This window comes from Apium graveolens, chromosome 3, assembly GCF_009905375.1.
Source record: "Apium graveolens cultivar Ventura chromosome 3, ASM990537v1, whole genome shotgun sequence".
NCBI lineage: Eukaryota > Viridiplantae > Streptophyta > Magnoliopsida > Apiales > Apiaceae > Apium > Apium graveolens.
The window spans coordinates 22347200-22365380 of NC_133649.1; the positions used below are offsets into that span (position 1 = coordinate 22347200).

An 18181-nucleotide genomic window follows, 5' to 3' on the forward strand; every position below is an offset into this window, starting at 1 on the left:
CAAGTGTAGCTAGTAGAACAAATAACTAAACAAACACTTTAGAAGAGAAATAGAAAAAGTTGTACTTGTCAAGAATTTCTCTAGAGTTTGTTTATTCAACTTGTAAAGCAGCTGTGAGCCAATTTGAACTCCACAGAGTTCTCAAATCGATATATATATATATATATATATATATATATATATCTGGTGGATACATTCAAATCCACCAGAAAGTTTTAAAGACTTGTGTTTTTATTACTTTGTGTTTGATTTACTTAATTCTTTATTCCGCACTTTGCAAATCAAACACTTATATATATTAAGTTAGAACATTTTTATAAATCTCAAAAAGAGGCCAGAATTACATTCAACCCCCCTTATGTAATTCTTGTTGTATTGTTAGGGAATAACAAGGGCAGTTGACCTGGTTGCCCTAGCTATAGACCGGCCCTGATGACGAGGTGGTGACACGCGCATTTGCCATGAATGAAAGTTTCATAAATTACTTAATAGTTGGAGAGAAGCAAGAAAGACAGTTCAGGCCCCAAAACCATCTAGGGGGATTAAACAGATCCATGATTGCCTCATGAAGTAGGATCCTTCAAGATCAATGTGAATATCAGTGTTCGTACGAAGGCATGCACTTTTATAACTAGTGTATTTTTAAGGGAGCATGAGGGCTCGTTTGTTGCTGGTAAAACTCTAAGTATGCAGGTTCCAGACTCAGTGTTTGAGGACGAGGCGATTGGTGTTCGAAATGCATTATCATGGATCTCGAACCAACGTCTACAAGATAAAAGAGCCTATATTGAATCAGACTCTCTGCTCACGGTTCGAGCTTTCCAAAATGAAGTTGTCAATTATCTAGAGGTGGGAGTAGTCATATAAAGTTGCTTCCAGAAGCTCCATCAACTCTAACATGTGTCACTAACATGTGTCACTTAGTTTCATTCGGAAAAAATACTAGCAGTGTAGCTCATGAGCTAGTTAGATACCATTGTTTAGATTACTGTCAAGTGCTTTTTTACATCTTCTCCTTTATGTGTGGTGGAGGCTATTATGTATAATATTTCGTGGTAATGAAATATACCTTCCTTAAGAAAAGAACAACATTCACACTCTCAATTTTTATTAAGCTTAGCTTTTTCTATTTCAAAAAGTATTTTATTCCAACATGAATCAACCAGTCACAAAATTAAGTCACCACAACACAATGCATGAATTCCCTATATTTTCAAATATAACAATTTTACAGAACTTCAAATTTAGATAAATATCAACTCTAAAATCCTTTTAAAAAACAAAATCAACTTGAATGTCATCAAAATAAATATTCTATAGTTTTTGAAAAACTATAAGCCCAACGGAGTTAATGGGTTCCATCAGTCCAGCCCAACTTATTTATTGCGCCCATTTTATTTATAGTTAGAGTTTGTTCAGATTGGCTTTATTTGCACACAAGAAACTAAGTATTTAACCACCAAATTTTAACATCTGGGAATGGGACACTCCGTACACAAGAACTGAGTATTTAGCCGCCAAATTTTTAGAAAGGGGCGAAATCTAAAATATATGGATTAATTGCGTTTAAAGACAGAAACTGTGAGACCCCGTGAGAGAGCTGAGCAATATACTCAGAGAAGGTATGGGGTAGTTGGTCAGACTTGTTAGGAGAATACGCATGTTTTTTGTGACAACAATGACTACCTCAGCTTGGTACCGGGATATGGAAAGCAAAAAATAAGGCTTCGGCTTGATGACATTTTCGGGATAATATATGTTTATTAAGAATGCAGAAATAATTTTGGTAACACCGGACATAGGGAATCCAAAGGTGCGCAAGAGGTTTACAACTGATTCATGTCTTTGATTGGAGGAATCAAAATTAACATATTTAGAAGCACTTTTCCTAGATAAGCCACGTTTGTTCTTGAGAAACTGAATCGTGACATCTGAAGAATCAACATTTGTTTTGGTTGTGTAAGTACCTCATCTTACTAAGCAATGATTCAATTTGGGGAGGGTTTCATGCTTAAAAATGATGGATTGCAAATGAGATTTATACAGAAAAAACAAGTGTCTTCGTAATTGTACTTATACATGGAAAATGGAAGAAAGTAATATAAATACAGGGTGATTCGAGCGCCAGAAAAACTTACAGAATTGAACTGAGTTGATGCATAACACTACCGATGTTGTGACAGTGCCTACGTTTACACGTTTTGAATTGTGAACCCATAGCTTAGGAGTTGGTACCCCTGTACTAAATTAGAGGCCACTGCATTGTGTACATTTTCAATTTTTGTAACCATAAAATTTCACATCACATTTAGGGTAATATGTCTATGCAATTTCATAGTGTGAGACTGGGGTGGCAATTTTGGGTTCGTGTTTGTAAGAGCATATACAACCCATACCCACATCTTACCTATATTTTACGTGGATAATGATTATAGCTAATAATTTTTATTTTTTGTTTCTCCAAGAGAACGACGTGTTAGGCAAAACTAGCATAATAACCGTGCGAGGCATGTCATTATCTAGCAATGTTCCCCGATATTTTCCCAATCTCCTCCCCTATATTTTCACAATTCTTTCTCTCTCTCTCTCTCTCTCTCTCTCTCTCTCTCTCTCTCTCAAATCTCTTTTATCATCTTCTTTTTTTCTCTCGACTCTCTCAAAACACAAAGCACCCTCTTATATTTTTATGATATTACGTTACTTTCTTTATTGGTAATCTGAGTTTTTTACATCAAAGAATAGTTGATGTATTACAGAAACGTTGTTGTATAGGCCGGTTGACATAATTTCTTATTTTTCATATTGATTTTTAAATAATGTCTTAGTACGTCTAATATATTGGTTATTTATCTGGAAATAATGTATTACATTGTCTTTAACATCAGTCCAAAACCGATATTCGCATTGGTCCAAAATCGATGTAAAAATTAGAGACTTTTAATTACACTCACGTATACATCGATTTTGAACATTTTAGACATCAGTTTCGAGCCGTTGTCTATTGACTTTTTCCTTATAGCTTTGTTAAAAAAATAAAGTGTATAGTCCATAATAATTTGAATAACGTATACGAAATATTTTATTGAAAAAAAATTATTCTCAGTCATTGTCTTTCCTGATGAGTGATGGTATATCATGTCATGTTACAACTTTCTTTTTTTAGGCTTTGACGATGATAAATTTTTCTAGGCGAGAAATTGACGTTTGTACTTAAATACATTTCGATTATAACTAAAATTAGGATGTCAATACTATCATATTTGTAAAATATGTTCGGTGTAATTAATTTCATCAAACATTAGCACATTATAGGTTCAATTAGCATTAAAATAGAAATAAGACAATAAAAGAGTGTTTTCTTTTTCATATCATACCACTATTGCAATTATTATAATAGATGAAATATATATCATATTAGATGTATATATATTAATTTATAATCACAACGATCCAGTTTAAAATTGAGCCCAACCTTGAAATAATGGTTTATACTTAAATCAAACATAGACCAAACCAAACCTTTTTAAAAATCTTAAAAAGCGGTTTGGTCGGATCCGGTCCGATCTGGTCGGTTTATTTATTTTTGCTCAGCCCTACATATATTTATTATAAATATCAATTTGATATTTAGTTATGAATTTATTTATTTATACTTCGCGTAGTGTCATGTACTAAAAGGACCAAAACAACACCGACACTAAAACTCGATTGTATACTTTTGAGTACCCAACATGTAAACACATCGACTAATTTTTCATGTGGTTTAGTGTCGTGCACTTCGTGTCATGTATCAAATTACGGGGCTACTCAAATATTGAATTTATATTTGTTCATCTTAAGTTTTTTCGTTGTAATATCAGTTATATGAAAATTGGTATTTTGTATTTAGTTTGAAAATCAAAAAACTTAAATATATAATACTAAGTTATATTTTAAATATATTTAAATTATGTATATAATTTACAGAATACTAGATTATATCCCGTGCAAGTCACGATTTTTCAAAAAAATATTTATTTTAATATAAATATAAATATAAATTTGTTGATAAGAAGCTGGAGTAAAAAAAATACAGTTACTATATCTAGTAATTTGAACATTTTAATATTATACTATGTCTCATCATTGTGTAATTATACCAAAATTCAAATGTTTATTTATTTTAGAACATAAAAATAAATAATTTTGAGAATTTTTTTTTTACATATATATATATTTGATTATAGATTTGGTAACAGAAATCATTTGTTCAATTTTAGGTAATTTTTAAGTATAAATTTAAATTAATAGCACAAGAGTTTGATGAATCGGGATAAAAAAACACCGACACTTATGAGTCATATTCATGGGGATTCTTCTCCGACCCTTAACACTTTGTTGAACCCGCTTCTTCAGCTCGTGGATCATGTTAGAATTTAATACCTAACTACTAGATTATCTTACCCACATTGTTGTTATTTTTTTTTCAAATGCACCTACGTTGTTGCTTTGTTGACCAATATTTCCATTTTCATTAATTAATAAGAGTATTTAATGATTCAATCTTATCCCTAATTAAGGTTAAAAAAATGACTGAACTAAGTACTATATTCACTTATAATTAAATAATTATAATCAGTGTTTCATATCAAAACCCCAAAAAGTTTAAACTCAGGTTTTTTTCTTGGATATGGTTAGAACAGGGGAATAGTACAAAGTTTTTCTAGAGTATTTGAAAGACAACATAACAGTAGAATTAGTATTTGAGGGAAAAATTTAAGAGTACTTAAATTTATACTACAATATAAAATTGATTCGAAACAAGTTATTGAGAATTTGAGTTAAGAATTGAATAATTCAGTTCTTATCCTACCAATGAAAGTGTCGAAAGATAGAAAAATTTACCGGATCAGATTGTATGTAATGGCTCAAGACCTATATGCAGGAGCTTTTGAAAACATGGTGTCTATAATTTTTACTTTAATGGAGGAAAGGTTAAACAAATCCTAGACTACTTGGAATATCACAATAAACTCCGTGTTGCTGTGAACCTGAAATTTGGTGACACGTATGTTGCTTTTCAGAATGAGTGCAGATTATGTCGCCATGAAATCAAGTTGGGGAGAAATCATTTGATTGAAGCAGTCACTTATTTATCCTCAACAGAGAGGATTAACCTGGCAGATACGACAAAACATATGACAATAATATGCGAGAGTGTCTTTAAAACACTGCATGGAGCTCAAATGTAAGCATTCTATTTTTTGCAGTTTAATTATCTTAACGAGGATGAAAAGATTCCTAATAAATATGTGTTTATAAAGATCATTGCATGTGGACTATGCTGCTTGAAAATTTTACGAATAATGGAGGGTGGTAAACCTCTTAAACTCTATTATGATGATCTCAACAAAGAAGTGGAAGTTGATGAGGTACTTGAGTGGGTAAATTTGTATAAAAAATCTTCAACAAAAGTTTCTTCATAAACAAAGAGACCTGTTAGATATATTGAAAAGAGAATTTTTAGAAGAAAATACTCGAGTACTCTTTCTAGTACTTCTCTTCGTAAACTTTCTACCGCTCTTGCTAGTACCCTTCCTAGAGTTGTTCTTACCCTTAGGAGTCGGGTATTTTAAACTTTGCGAGCAAGTTTGCGGTTATCGTGATGGTTGGTGCATATATAGCAGCAGATTTCGCAAAGAAGTGATCAAAGATTTCACATATTACTGTTGCATATAAAGCATCAAAGAATAATAATTTAGTAACCTTTAATATAATTAAATTTAATTAAATTTATGTGAATGAATATCTGTACGGCCCAATTTCCAAACTCGAGTTCGTTTCGTATGGGGAACTCTAGCCCTATATAAAATACTTTATATAGGGTTTTAGGAGGAAGTTGTATTTAAAGTGAATAAGAATTACTGTTAAAAGGGTTAAAATTAGAAATTTAATAATATATGTATATCACGTAAATTAGTTAAAATTAGAATTTTAATAAAATATATCAACTACAGACTACGGACTACGAAACTTTTAATGTTTTGGCTTTCATAATATAGTATAGATATAGAAGAACGAGACTTGACCCGAATTAGATATTCGATTCGATTTGATCCAATTCGAGCTCATTTAAGTGAATATGGATTAACCTAAAAAATATCTGATCTAAAATATGATCTGATCAGAATGATCCGAATAATAAATGGATCCAGTATGCATTTAGATCGATCCAAAGCGCCCAAACGACTATGACTTTCTGTGACAGGATTGTGAGATTTGGAGTAACTGTTTACTTGACACTTTCAGGAGAAGGCTGGAAAACAAATAACATTTAAACAAAAAAGGAGCATACCACTGGAAGGAGCACTGAAAAGCGACCTAGCAGCTGTTGTTTGGCTGCCAAAATCCATTTGAAGCCACCACAAGAGAATCTGTTCATCTAAAAGCTTCAGTTTTCAAGGAAACTAAAATCCAAAAATGTATATTTTCTTCTCAAGGGAAAGAACAGGTCTGATATATAGCGTATGCAACGGGAATCGTGCACATATACATGCATAATTTTTTGACAAACTCATTCAGATGTAATTTATATGATATTACGGTACCTTAAAGCTGCTCCTAGAAAGGGGCTGATATTTTTTAAAAGCAATCAGTTCAGGGTTAAAAGTTAGTAAGTTATACATATGCAGATTGGGTTGGATGTTTAAATGAGATATTCTACTTGAGGCAACCTATTTACTTGGAGAAGCAAGAAGCAATTGGTGGTTGCATTATCTAGTGCCGAAACCTGAAGTAGAGTACAGAGCCATGGCTCGAGGCGTAAGGGAACTACTATAGATTAAATTGTTTCCAACATAATACTGGCCAACATTGGCTAATCCAATGAAACTGCGTTGTGATAATAAAGTAGCTATTGCTATTGCCAATGCACATGATTCAGTTTAGCATGATCGAACTAAACATATCAAGATCGATCAACACTTTATTATCAAAGTGAAGATCAATATAATGTCATTAACATTTAATTTGTAAGTCTGGAGATCGAATAACTGATATATTAGGTAGATGTTTTGGTAGAACAATTCTTCTTCCACTAGCAATTTGTGCATGTGTGATATATATGCACCAACTTGACGGGGAATGCTCAGATGATGTAAGCATTGTGATGCTAATAGGCTTATGTCAACATTTAGAATTTACTGCTTAATAAAAAATGGAATAAGCATCTCTCCCTGTAGTAAGGGAATGCCTTCATTTGTAAATTAGCTAAGATCTGAAATAAATACTGCAATATACAATACTTCTTTGTTGTCATTACTTCTCTGATTCTTCCATTTATATTACTCCTAATAAACACAAACACGACTGCTATATATACTTATATACACTTTAAGGGGTCTGAGGGTTGATTCCCTATCACCCTCAATCTTCACAAAATTTATTACGGATACGAGAATAAATTATTGCCCCAAAGGTTGGGGTCTGGATGCACTTTTCAACCTAAAAATGGGCTCTCTACTGAATGAGAGTGTTATTTCAGAATCAAAATCAGGTGCTGAATCATTGATAATTTGCGATTCCATTAAAGCTTGCATGCAGCCGGGGGGACTTGGTAGAAGAAGATGAGAGAGTTGAGATGAGAGAGAGTAAAGTTAGGGTGAATAATTGAATATGAAAGTGTGTAGAGGAGAGAGAGTAAAGAAGATGACAGATAAACTAATTAATTAGTGTAACTAGTATGTAGCCCGTGCTTTGCACCGAGGCCCCGAGGGTTTTTTTATAATATTTTTTTATTGTAATTACGTAAAAAAAAGTTAGTTCTAACAATTGACGTGAAAAAACATTAATACACTCATTAGATGATAGTGAAGTAAAATAAAATTAGACATTAGATGATATTTAAAATTGCAAGGATGACATACTTCTTATTTTAATCCATCTACTTTTGGAAGATAAATTATGAAACTTTTTACATGATTAAGTGAAATAAATTTTAGACAAAATATCACATTAAAAAATTGAAAAACTAATGATCACGATTAAATTTGGGTTTCATCTTCTAAAAAAGAGTGGGTTTGATATTTTAGATAATGACATTAAAATACTACATCTTGGGTAAATTGTAGAAAACTTCCTCGTACACAATATTTTTTGTACTATATTTCTTTTCAGTAGTTCCGTCGCCTAAGAGGATATGAAGACCAGCCGGTGAAGTGACACGTGAGAGAGCAACATAAAGCTGACCATGACAGAAAGTAGGACTGGGAAGATACACACCAACCTTTTCCAAAGACTGACCTTGACTTTTATTAATCGTCATTGCAAAACAAACTTGCAACGGCAGCTGTCTCCTCTTAAATATGAAAGGCCACTTAGAGTTGCTTTCATTTGATGTTGTGGTAAACCTCGGAATAATATGCATAGCTCCTGCATGACTTCCTGTAATTATCTCACATTCTACTGTCCACTTGAATAATTTCTTTATAACCATCCGTGTACCATTGCACAAACCTAGAACCTGATTTATATTTCTGGTTAACATGACTACAACACCAACTTTTAACTTAAGCTCATGCTTAGGCATTCCAGACATGTCGATTGAATTCAAAAACTCCACAGGAAAAGCTGAATTTAAACTATGCTCGTCAATAGGACCTTCGTCCATGCTATCAACACTAAGATATACATGTTCCTCACCAGGTATTCGATCCAACACATGAGCATTAATTTCGTCTACCAGTTTGTTAGTGGGAGCAAGAATAGCTCTGTCTCTGAGATATTGATGATCTTTAAAACTGCATTCAACATCAGGATAGACGAAGTCAACAATATCTGTTATTGGATCCTTGGTGTGAGGAATTAAGAACCGTTCAGGAATGAAAACTTCAGGATCTTTATTCGGGTCGTTTTCATCAACAAAAGAAAGTCTACCATCACCAATATCCAGTACCCATTTACTAAATTCATCAATAGCATTATTAATGGCATCAGAGTTACCTCTATGTAGTCTCATATTCTGCTTTAAAGTGAAGAGCATAATTTCATCCCATATGTAAGACCTGTTAATGCATATACTTACGATGTCTTGTCTATTACCTTTCTCCACAACAGGCAAGATCTGTCTAAAGTCACCACCAAAGACTACGGTGATACCACCAAACGGCTTCTGACGATTTTCTGATGAGACATAACCCATTATATCCCTTAGAGCTCGATCTACCGCTTCAAATGCATACCTTTTTTGCATGGGAGCCTCATCCCATATAATGAGATCCGTATTTTGTAACAACTCGGCTATATCAGTTCCATTTTTCAATCCACAACTTGATTGTTCATCTATGTCCAGCGGAATCTTAAACCTTGAATGTGTTGTTCGGCCTCCTGGTAATAGAACAGCTGCAATCCCAGATCCCGCAACAGGCAGTACAATTTTCCTTTCTGACCTCAGTCTAGCAATAATTGTACGCTAAAGAAATGTTTTTCCACAGCCTCCACTACCGTAGACGAAGAACACATGTCCTTTCTTATTGTAAACAGAATCAATAATAGCATCATATACTATTGTTTGATCTGCATTTAGATTTGAGTGCAGGTTTTGATGTTCTTCTTTCACCGCTTCAATATCGTAACTCATTTCCTCGGCAATAAGAGTGTTTGAAAATCCACTAAAAAACTGAGAAGGTGGCAAAGGCATGTCTGGATAACTCCGTAAAGATTTTCCAATGGAATTAAAAATCTTTTCAAGTTCTGCAGAAATAAAACCATGTTAAGAAAAATGAAATAAATGATGCAGGAACATATAACATAATTGTCAATCCGCTGCTAATTGCAGATGTAATTATCAGTTGCTCTATATGTCAGTAGAAAGATAATAAAGTCTAGTTTCTTATAAAACTTTTGACTCGCAATTTCGATTTTTATTCAGGGAGTTTTTGTTATTTTTAGTGTAGGCTTTTCATTTTCAGAAAATGCAGAATCTGTTATGACCTAAGTTTGAAGAATAAACTGCTATATCATAAAATTGTGCTACACCTATTTTATACATCAGTACAAAGATAATTAAGTCTATTAACTTAAAAAATTAACGGTTTGTTATTTGAATATTTCTACAGGGAGAAAAGTCATTTTTCGTGAAGGGTGGTCAGAATTTTGAAATGCTGAATTTGCTAACCTTCCTGCGTGATCTAAATTAACTGCTCTAATTTAGAAGGATATATTCATCGATTCATATATTATTAGAAAGATAATTAAGTCTAGTTTTGAACAAAATTAATAATTAGTTTATTATTCTAAAATTATACGGGAAGATAAGTCATTTTTAGTGAAGTGTACTGTTTCACCAAATGCTGAATCTGTTAAAAGCCCAACCTTGTAGAATAATCTGCTAAAATGTAGAAGGATATAACAGTTGTTCCCTAGATATTTGAAAAATAATGAAGTCTAGTTTGTTTCGAAACTGACGGCTCGCAATTTTGATTTTTCTACATGGAGTTTTGGTTATTCTTAGTGTAGCCTTGTCATTTTCAGAAAATTCAGAATGTGTTATAACCTAAGTTCACAGAATAAACTGTTATATTGTAATATTTTGCTGCACCTTTTTTATAACTCATTGGAAATATTATTAAGTCTATTAACTTACAAAATTTACGGTTTGTCCTTTGAATTTTTCTACAGGGAGAAAAGTCACTTTTCGTGAATGGTGGTTAGAATTTTGAAATGCTGAATTTGCTAACCTTCTTATGTGATCTAAATTAATTGCTCTAATTTAGAAAGATATAGCCATTGATTCATATATTATTATAAATATAATTAAGTATAGTTCTGAACAAAATTAACGGTTAATTTATTGATTTTTTGTACTGGGAGATAAGTCATTTTTAGTGAAGTGCTGACTGTTTCATCAAATGCTGAATGCGTTAATGGCCCAACTTTGTAGAATAATATGCTACAATGTAGAAGAATATAACAGTTGTTCCCTAGATATTAGATACATAATTCAAGACTACTTTTTTTCAAAACTAACAGCTCGCAATTTCGATTTTTCTACAGTGAGTTTTGTTGTTTTAGTGTAGGCTTGTCAGTTTCAGAAACTGCAGAATCTGTTACAAACTAAGTTTACAGAATAAACTACTATATTATAATATTTTGTTGCACCTTTTCTATACCTTATTAGAAAGAGAATTAAGTCTATTAACTTACAAAATTAACGGTTCATTATTTGAATTTTTCTACAGGTAGATAAGTCATTTTTAGTGAAGGGTGGTCAGAATTTTGAAATGCTGAATTTGCTAACCTTCCTTCTTGATCTAAATTCACTGCTATAATTTAGAAGGATATGATTGGTGTATCATATATTATTACAAAGATAATTAAGTAGTTTTTAATAAAATTAACATTTGGTTCATTGAATTTTTGTAAGTGGAGATAAGTCATTTTTAGAATGTAGAAGGATATAATACTTGTTCCATATATTATTACAAAGGTAGAAGGAACTTCTGAGCATCAGGTATATTAATTAACTTTAACGGATATATAGTTATTATCTTCTTTGAGTTGCATTTATCTATGTTATGTCATATTTGGCATGCTGCATAAATGAAGGTATACTTGTTTCTAATGACCAAACTTTTGATAAAAAAATGCTACTATGTAGAAGGATAATTGCAGTAGTTCCCTGTATCATTTGAAAGATAGCTAAGTCTAGTTTTATCCAAAATTAATGATTTGTTATTTTAATTAATATACATGGATGTAAGACATTTTAGCGGAGGGTGATGACAATTAGAACTTGTTGAATTCACCATTGACTGAACTTTCATGCAATAATATATAAATGTTTGACAAACCACGATATTGATATATAGTGCATAGAATAATGTTGATGATAACCTGCTAAAGCCCAATTTTGTATCTCTTCTTCTGATAGTACCAAGTCATTATTTTTCAAAACACATCATCGCATCCAAGTTATGTCATCTGTAAAATTTTCAATGTGATCGTACCATAGCTTTGATGGATTACCAAACTGGAATTGAACATATTTTCATAAATATGAGTAAAACTTTTAATATAATCATACCATAACTTGGACGGAGTACTAACCTGACAGTTTACCAAAATGTGTACAAAAAGTTGACGCAATTGTGACGCTGTAGCATGATGAGAATTCTCAGTGATTGCTTCGTGCCACTCGTTATCATTTTCCAAGAATCCTAATACATTGCAAGCATCTTTAAATGTAGAAAAAACTTTGCCATTGACTGTTCGAAGGTCAGCAAAAGACGTTGCTCCTTTAAATCTGGTAAGAATCATTCTCAAGTAGAATAAATCTCCAGATGAGGCATATGTAGAATGTAACCTACCAACGACCAAGCCCTGTTTTCTAGGTGTCCATTGACAACCCCTACCATCCCACACAAATTTAGCAGGAAACTCTTGATATGATAAGTTTCTTCCCCAAGGATATTTTTTATTAGCTTCAAACCATGCTTGCAACTTGCTTTTGCGAAATAATGCACGATTTTCAACATTTTCCAAAGACTCATTACCTTTGAAGGTTATTGTCTGCATATCCTCTAAGTGAACTGGGAGGCGTTCCACAGATGGAGTCCTGTGGTGGATACTAAATCCATAAGTACGCCAAACTGCTTCCGCCGCACAAACATAACGCCCATCTAAATATTGGCTAATTTCATCAATTGGGGCGGCTTTAACAGGCTCAGAACTGGATTGATCTACATATGTAGTTGTGTTTTTTTTTGCTTTAACCAGTAGCATAGTAGCTCTATCATGTCCTTTCATACAATATTTAAAAAGATATTTTAAGCTTCGTGCATGGTTGCATATTTCAATATTGATATGACACTGAAACATGACTAACAGGTCTCTATTATAGGGGACAACCCATCGATTATTCAACTCCACATCATTTTTCTGAACAATATGATTCGTTTTGCGTCTCCGATACACGGGAAATCCACTGTCGTCAAATGATGTTTCTGTACAGTACCTAGAACATGTTTAAGTCAGATATGAAGTAAGATAATTTTTTTGGAGAACATGTATGAAATATAAAATTGTTAATACTGTATACCTTTTTGGAAAGTGACGTGTGCAATTTTTGCGATCTGAATCTATACACGGAGATAACTTGTGTGATTCACCACACGGTCCATGTATCATAAATTGCTTAACAGCATCGTATCCATGAGGATCTTGTTGTTTGTCAGGAATCTCGGCGGAAACCATTCGATCAACTTGTTGAATGGTCTTAGGTTTGCTATCAGGATGCAACCAAATCACCATATGTGCATGAGGCAATCCGCGCTTTTGAAATTCTATCACATGTAATGCTAAAATACAAAAAACAATTGTCTCACAACTTAAGTAAAGTATTGGAGATCCGCTGAATATAGTATGTAATGAAAAGTGTTTTAATTGATTTGAGATTAGATGAAATGCATCTATTTTAAATACAACATGCAATCTAAGCAAATTATATATAATCATGTGTAAAGAGAGAAAAACACTTACGTAATAAAACACAATGTACATATTATAGGAAAGTAAATACCTCCAATACAGCGACCAAGGAATTTTTTTTTCTTGATGACTTGCGACAATTGATCTAATTTCAACTTAAAAACTCGAGCAACTACATCTGGTGCATCATTTGCAGTCAGGCCAGGAGTATAGTCAAGCATTTCTTGAATCTCTGGCCATTTAGGATTAGCTGTCATAGTTAAAAATATGTCTGGATGTCCGATAGCACGACATATGGCAAGAGAATCAAGAAAGTTTTGATTCATGTATCGTCTCGAACCCGTAAACGATGCCGGTAGAATATAAGACTTGCCTATAGCATTTGGATCTTCGTCTCCTCTCCTTACATGGTCACGTATGTTTTGGTACATATCAGCCCTGACAGTACTCTGATGAGTTTTATACCAAAACAAACGTGATTGCTCGATAATGGAGAAGGCATCAACAATATATTGCTGGTACAGACGCCTACCATATCGTAAGGTCATTCCTACATAAAAGTGAGATGTATTAATCAAAATAATTAAATTAAAGAAAAAGTTCAATAAATTGGGTTGTTACAAAATTGAAGTTCAATTATCTATTTGATTTCTAAAATGTATTGGCATGAATAATTTTCGACATATATAGCAAACATATAGAAAATTAACCTTCAGTTGGTCTGATATGATATTGGTAAGAATAGTAGTCCTTTAACGTCACACACTTTCTTTTTTTATTAGTATTTTCAGGTGTGCGTCTGTACTTGATTCCTTTATGGAAGCCATCCTCAGCAAATGGAAACAAAATTGGATATTGGAGTGCCATAAAAAGAGGATGTATGAAACTTATTCTCACAAATCCACCCTGCTTAAGATGGAGAATAACATCTCGTTCACCACAGTTTGGATCTTCATCGCCTACAATCAATGCTGCAACATCTGGAGTGGGTGAAATATGATTTATTCGCCCAGATACGGACCTGGATTCTTTGAGAACAATCATAAGTTCTGGTTGTTCCTCCTCTTGAAAACGATCTCTTGCTTGCCGAAATTTTTTTGCTAAAGGACTCACATCATCAAACATTCTAATGAGATTTTGTACAATTTCAGGTCTTGCACTATCTTTGTCATTATTTGATTGAATTGCATCTATCCTGTTATTAACTTCATTCTCGGTTTCATGGAAGTACAATTGACAGAATCGTGGATTGCCACCTTTAACCGGTTTTAAAGTCCCCATGCTATGATGATTCTGTCCACCTTGTCGATAACAAAATGGTCCACCGCCATGCACATTTACAAACTTGTCCACTTTGCCCCCCAATGATGAGTAAGCAAACATGCAATTATAGACTTTGATACGGTCATGGAAATGCTTTTGTTCAGGACCTCCAAATAGTAGTTGAGCAAGGTATACAGGAGGTTGCTTTGCCTTAGGTAGCTCAATTTGTCCAGCAGCACAACAAATTGAGAATGTAGGTTTAGACTTAACTGATGCTGATTTATTATTCCTCTCTTCTATCCACATTATAGAATGACAGGATTTGCACTTATACTGTGGTGGGCCTAATTTCAAATATTCAGTTGGAACATCTAATGATAGTAAAATAGTAGACACTTGTTAGAAATATATATAAGATTGGTTATATAACGACTTAAAAGAATATGCATGTGCTTAGCTGGTAGTAATTATAAAAATACCTCCCCTTGCAATTGTCATCTCAGAATCATCATCCATTTCATCTTCGGAGACATCGTCATTGTCAATACCGATAAAATCATCTTCATATATTTTTAAAATTTCATTAGATATGTCTGCTATGCATGGTAAAGTAATAGTCTATGGAGTACTAATATATAGTTGTCATTATACAGTAATCAATGTATAAAATATTTTCAAATTAGTCCAAACATGTAAATGTAAAGGAAAAATTTATAGACAGTCGATTCAATACCTTGCACATCATTGCATGATGCTAACTCACTCGCGTCATCAAAAGATGACAACAAATTCACAACAGGATTTTTTGAACGACTGAACGATGCAGTATTTTCATTGTTGGTATTCTGAGCTCCCGAATTTCCTGTAAAAGTTATTCATGTTGATGAGTACATTACGTTTGATTATAAATAGCAAATTGATATTGGATGTACAACCAATACCTGACCCAATCGGCATATCTAGAATTGGACGTCTTGTTGAAGAACATTCATTTCCAGAGTGTCATCTTTCTAAAGTACTGAATTGACCATGGTCTATTAAATAAAGAAATAGATTTTCATTATGTAACCGATAAAAAGTATAAAAAAATAAACAAACAGATTTTTCACAGATTTGAGTAAATATATAAAAAAATTCATACACACCAAATCCCATTTGCGATGTGGATGGTGTTTGTATTGTACTATTAGGCTTGTAAGATGTCATTGCACTTGGTAATATCGGTAACAAAGGACGTAGAGGGGCTGTGGAAAGTAAATGTGAAAAGAAAGAGAACACAAATTTTATATAAAAACTACCATACACAAAACTACCAGAAAAGTAAATACATGTAAAAACTGGATTCTCCGTAATCTTTTGAGGACGTCCTGCATCATTATTCATTAGATTGTATTAGAATAAAAAACTATATTAAATCATTAATAATTTTGCAAGAAAAATCCATATTAATCCTACCAACTGGTCTCTTTTGAGGAGGTGACGTTAGTACAGAAGTTTCTCTAGTATTATTTCCTGAAATGCAATGGAAAGTTGTTAATTTGTTTTTTATTGTCAATTTTTCTATTTAGTCCAAGTATTAATATTTTACTTATCAATCTATTTCGAAACTAAGAAAATAGTTTTGTGATACCTGGGAAATGATTCTCTTTGTCAAGTGTTGTGTTGGCAGACACCTTTCTAGGACGGCCTGATGTATTTTAAGATTTTGATAGAGTTTGAAGACATTACATAGATACGCCAAAAATATATAATCAATAATGAATATAAAAAATAAAAAAAAAACAGATTTAACAATTCTTTCTTTAGGAGAACTCCTAGAATATTACCTCGTTGAGTTTTTGGTTGGTCACCAATAATATTTCTAGTGATGTTGATCAGCGGCCTTCTTTCTGCTAACACCACAAAATGATTTGTATAAATAACAAATAGAGATTAAATATTACATCACTGGGACATAGAAGTACCTCTGATAGGGCAGGATGAAAAATTATTGGAAGTTTGCGTTATTCTATAATGATGGTTGTATAATGTCGATGATACACTGTTATGAACGTTCAAGCCTGATTCTGCAGATAGATGTGGGCTAAATTGTCCGAATAAGTTGGAAAAGAAACCCAATATATTGAGATTAAAGTTTATAAATTATTCACTTTCAGCTCACAGTAGAAATAAAATGAATATTTGTTAAATTATGAGTATGAATGTTATACTAATCAAACATCTCACATCCTGAGAAAGTGAAATCTCTTAAATATTACCTTCTTGCAGTCTTGGTCGCTGAACACTGATATTAGTACTTGCGAGGGTCAACGGAGTTCTTTCTGCAAAATATTTAATAAATAATTAGTATAAATAATTAAGAGAATATTGGTTTGTAAAAACATTTTATGTACTTACCTCTGTTAAGAATAGAAGCCATATTATTTGGAGTCACTGGAATTGTGAAATGATGATTGTATGGTGTTGGTTTTAAACTATTGTAAACCGGCAATAATGTGTTTACAAATGGTTGTGGAGCATATTGTCCTAAAAGTAATGGAAAATATAGTAGGCATCTTAGCATAAAGTAATGGTACTTGTTGATGTGTGCATTTACGTGTGCATCCAATAGATAAAGATGAGAAGACAAAAAAGTTTCAAAACCTGAAATCGTTCCATTCACTGAAGTGTTTGAAGATCCAGTTACATCAATTTTTTTTGGTCTTCCTATGATCCAACACAATACAAAAATGTCAAATTCTGGATTTAAAAAGTGCAAAAACATGATCATACCTCTTTTTCGTTTTTCTCCCATGGATGCATTGCCTTGTTGAGAATTGGAGGTATCCATAAGTGCAAGATGCCTGATATTAAAATGTCCTTAGAATGCTTAACTGAATTTGTAGTATCCTAAATAAGCAAATTTTTTGGCATAATCTATAAGTACGTAAATGGGTTATTCATCAAACAGCTTGAAAGCACAATATGCATTGTAAAGATGCAGCTATATATATATATATATATATAACAACAAACCTAACAAATCAATAAACACGAACATAAATTAGGTCATTGGGATGAATTTGAATACACATTACGTTTAGTATATATAAAAATTATAATTTAAATATAGAAGTTAATACCTAAAGCAGCTTCAGTACTAATGTGTCATGAAGGATTAGAGTTAAGTGACAAATACATTCATGGTTGAAGAGTAAAAAGATAAAACATTAGAAACAAACAGGATTTAAGCAAAAGAGGACTATTGGAAGATACAAAATGAAATTTAATAATTAATATGGTGATAAAAGATTATATCGTGCAAAATTAAGGTGGAAATGAGTCTGCAGTCGTGGGAATTTTTTTAATGTGAGTTCAAAATATGTGTAAAGCTCTTTATATAGGAAAAATATAGTGGTCAACATTGATTATATGCATAAATTACGTTGAGTAGATTGTGCAATTAATTTATTTT

The 18181-nt window shown here is 32.6% G+C and overlaps 1 protein-coding gene across 1 annotated transcript; it reads right to left on the minus strand.

The window, feature by feature from the left end:
* Positions 1–8086: 8086 nt before the first annotated feature.
* LOC141713992 (uncharacterized) lies at positions 8087–17557 on the minus strand. The gene is made up of 17 exons (XM_074517542.1): positions 17500–17557; positions 17371–17433; positions 17125–17253; positions 16986–17048; positions 16358–16414; positions 16183–16239; positions 16056–16094; positions 15873–15971; positions 15461–15589; positions 15207–15287; positions 14175–15098; positions 13556–14014; positions 13076–13334; positions 12085–12991; positions 12004–12007; positions 9481–9729; positions 8087–9378 (listed from the first exon to the last, which is right to left on the minus strand). The coding sequence occupies exons 1-17, from the start codon at positions 17555–17557 to the stop codon at positions 8087–8089; spliced, it is 4869 nt and encodes a 1622-aa protein (XP_074373643.1).
* Positions 17558–18181: the final 624 nt, after the last annotated feature.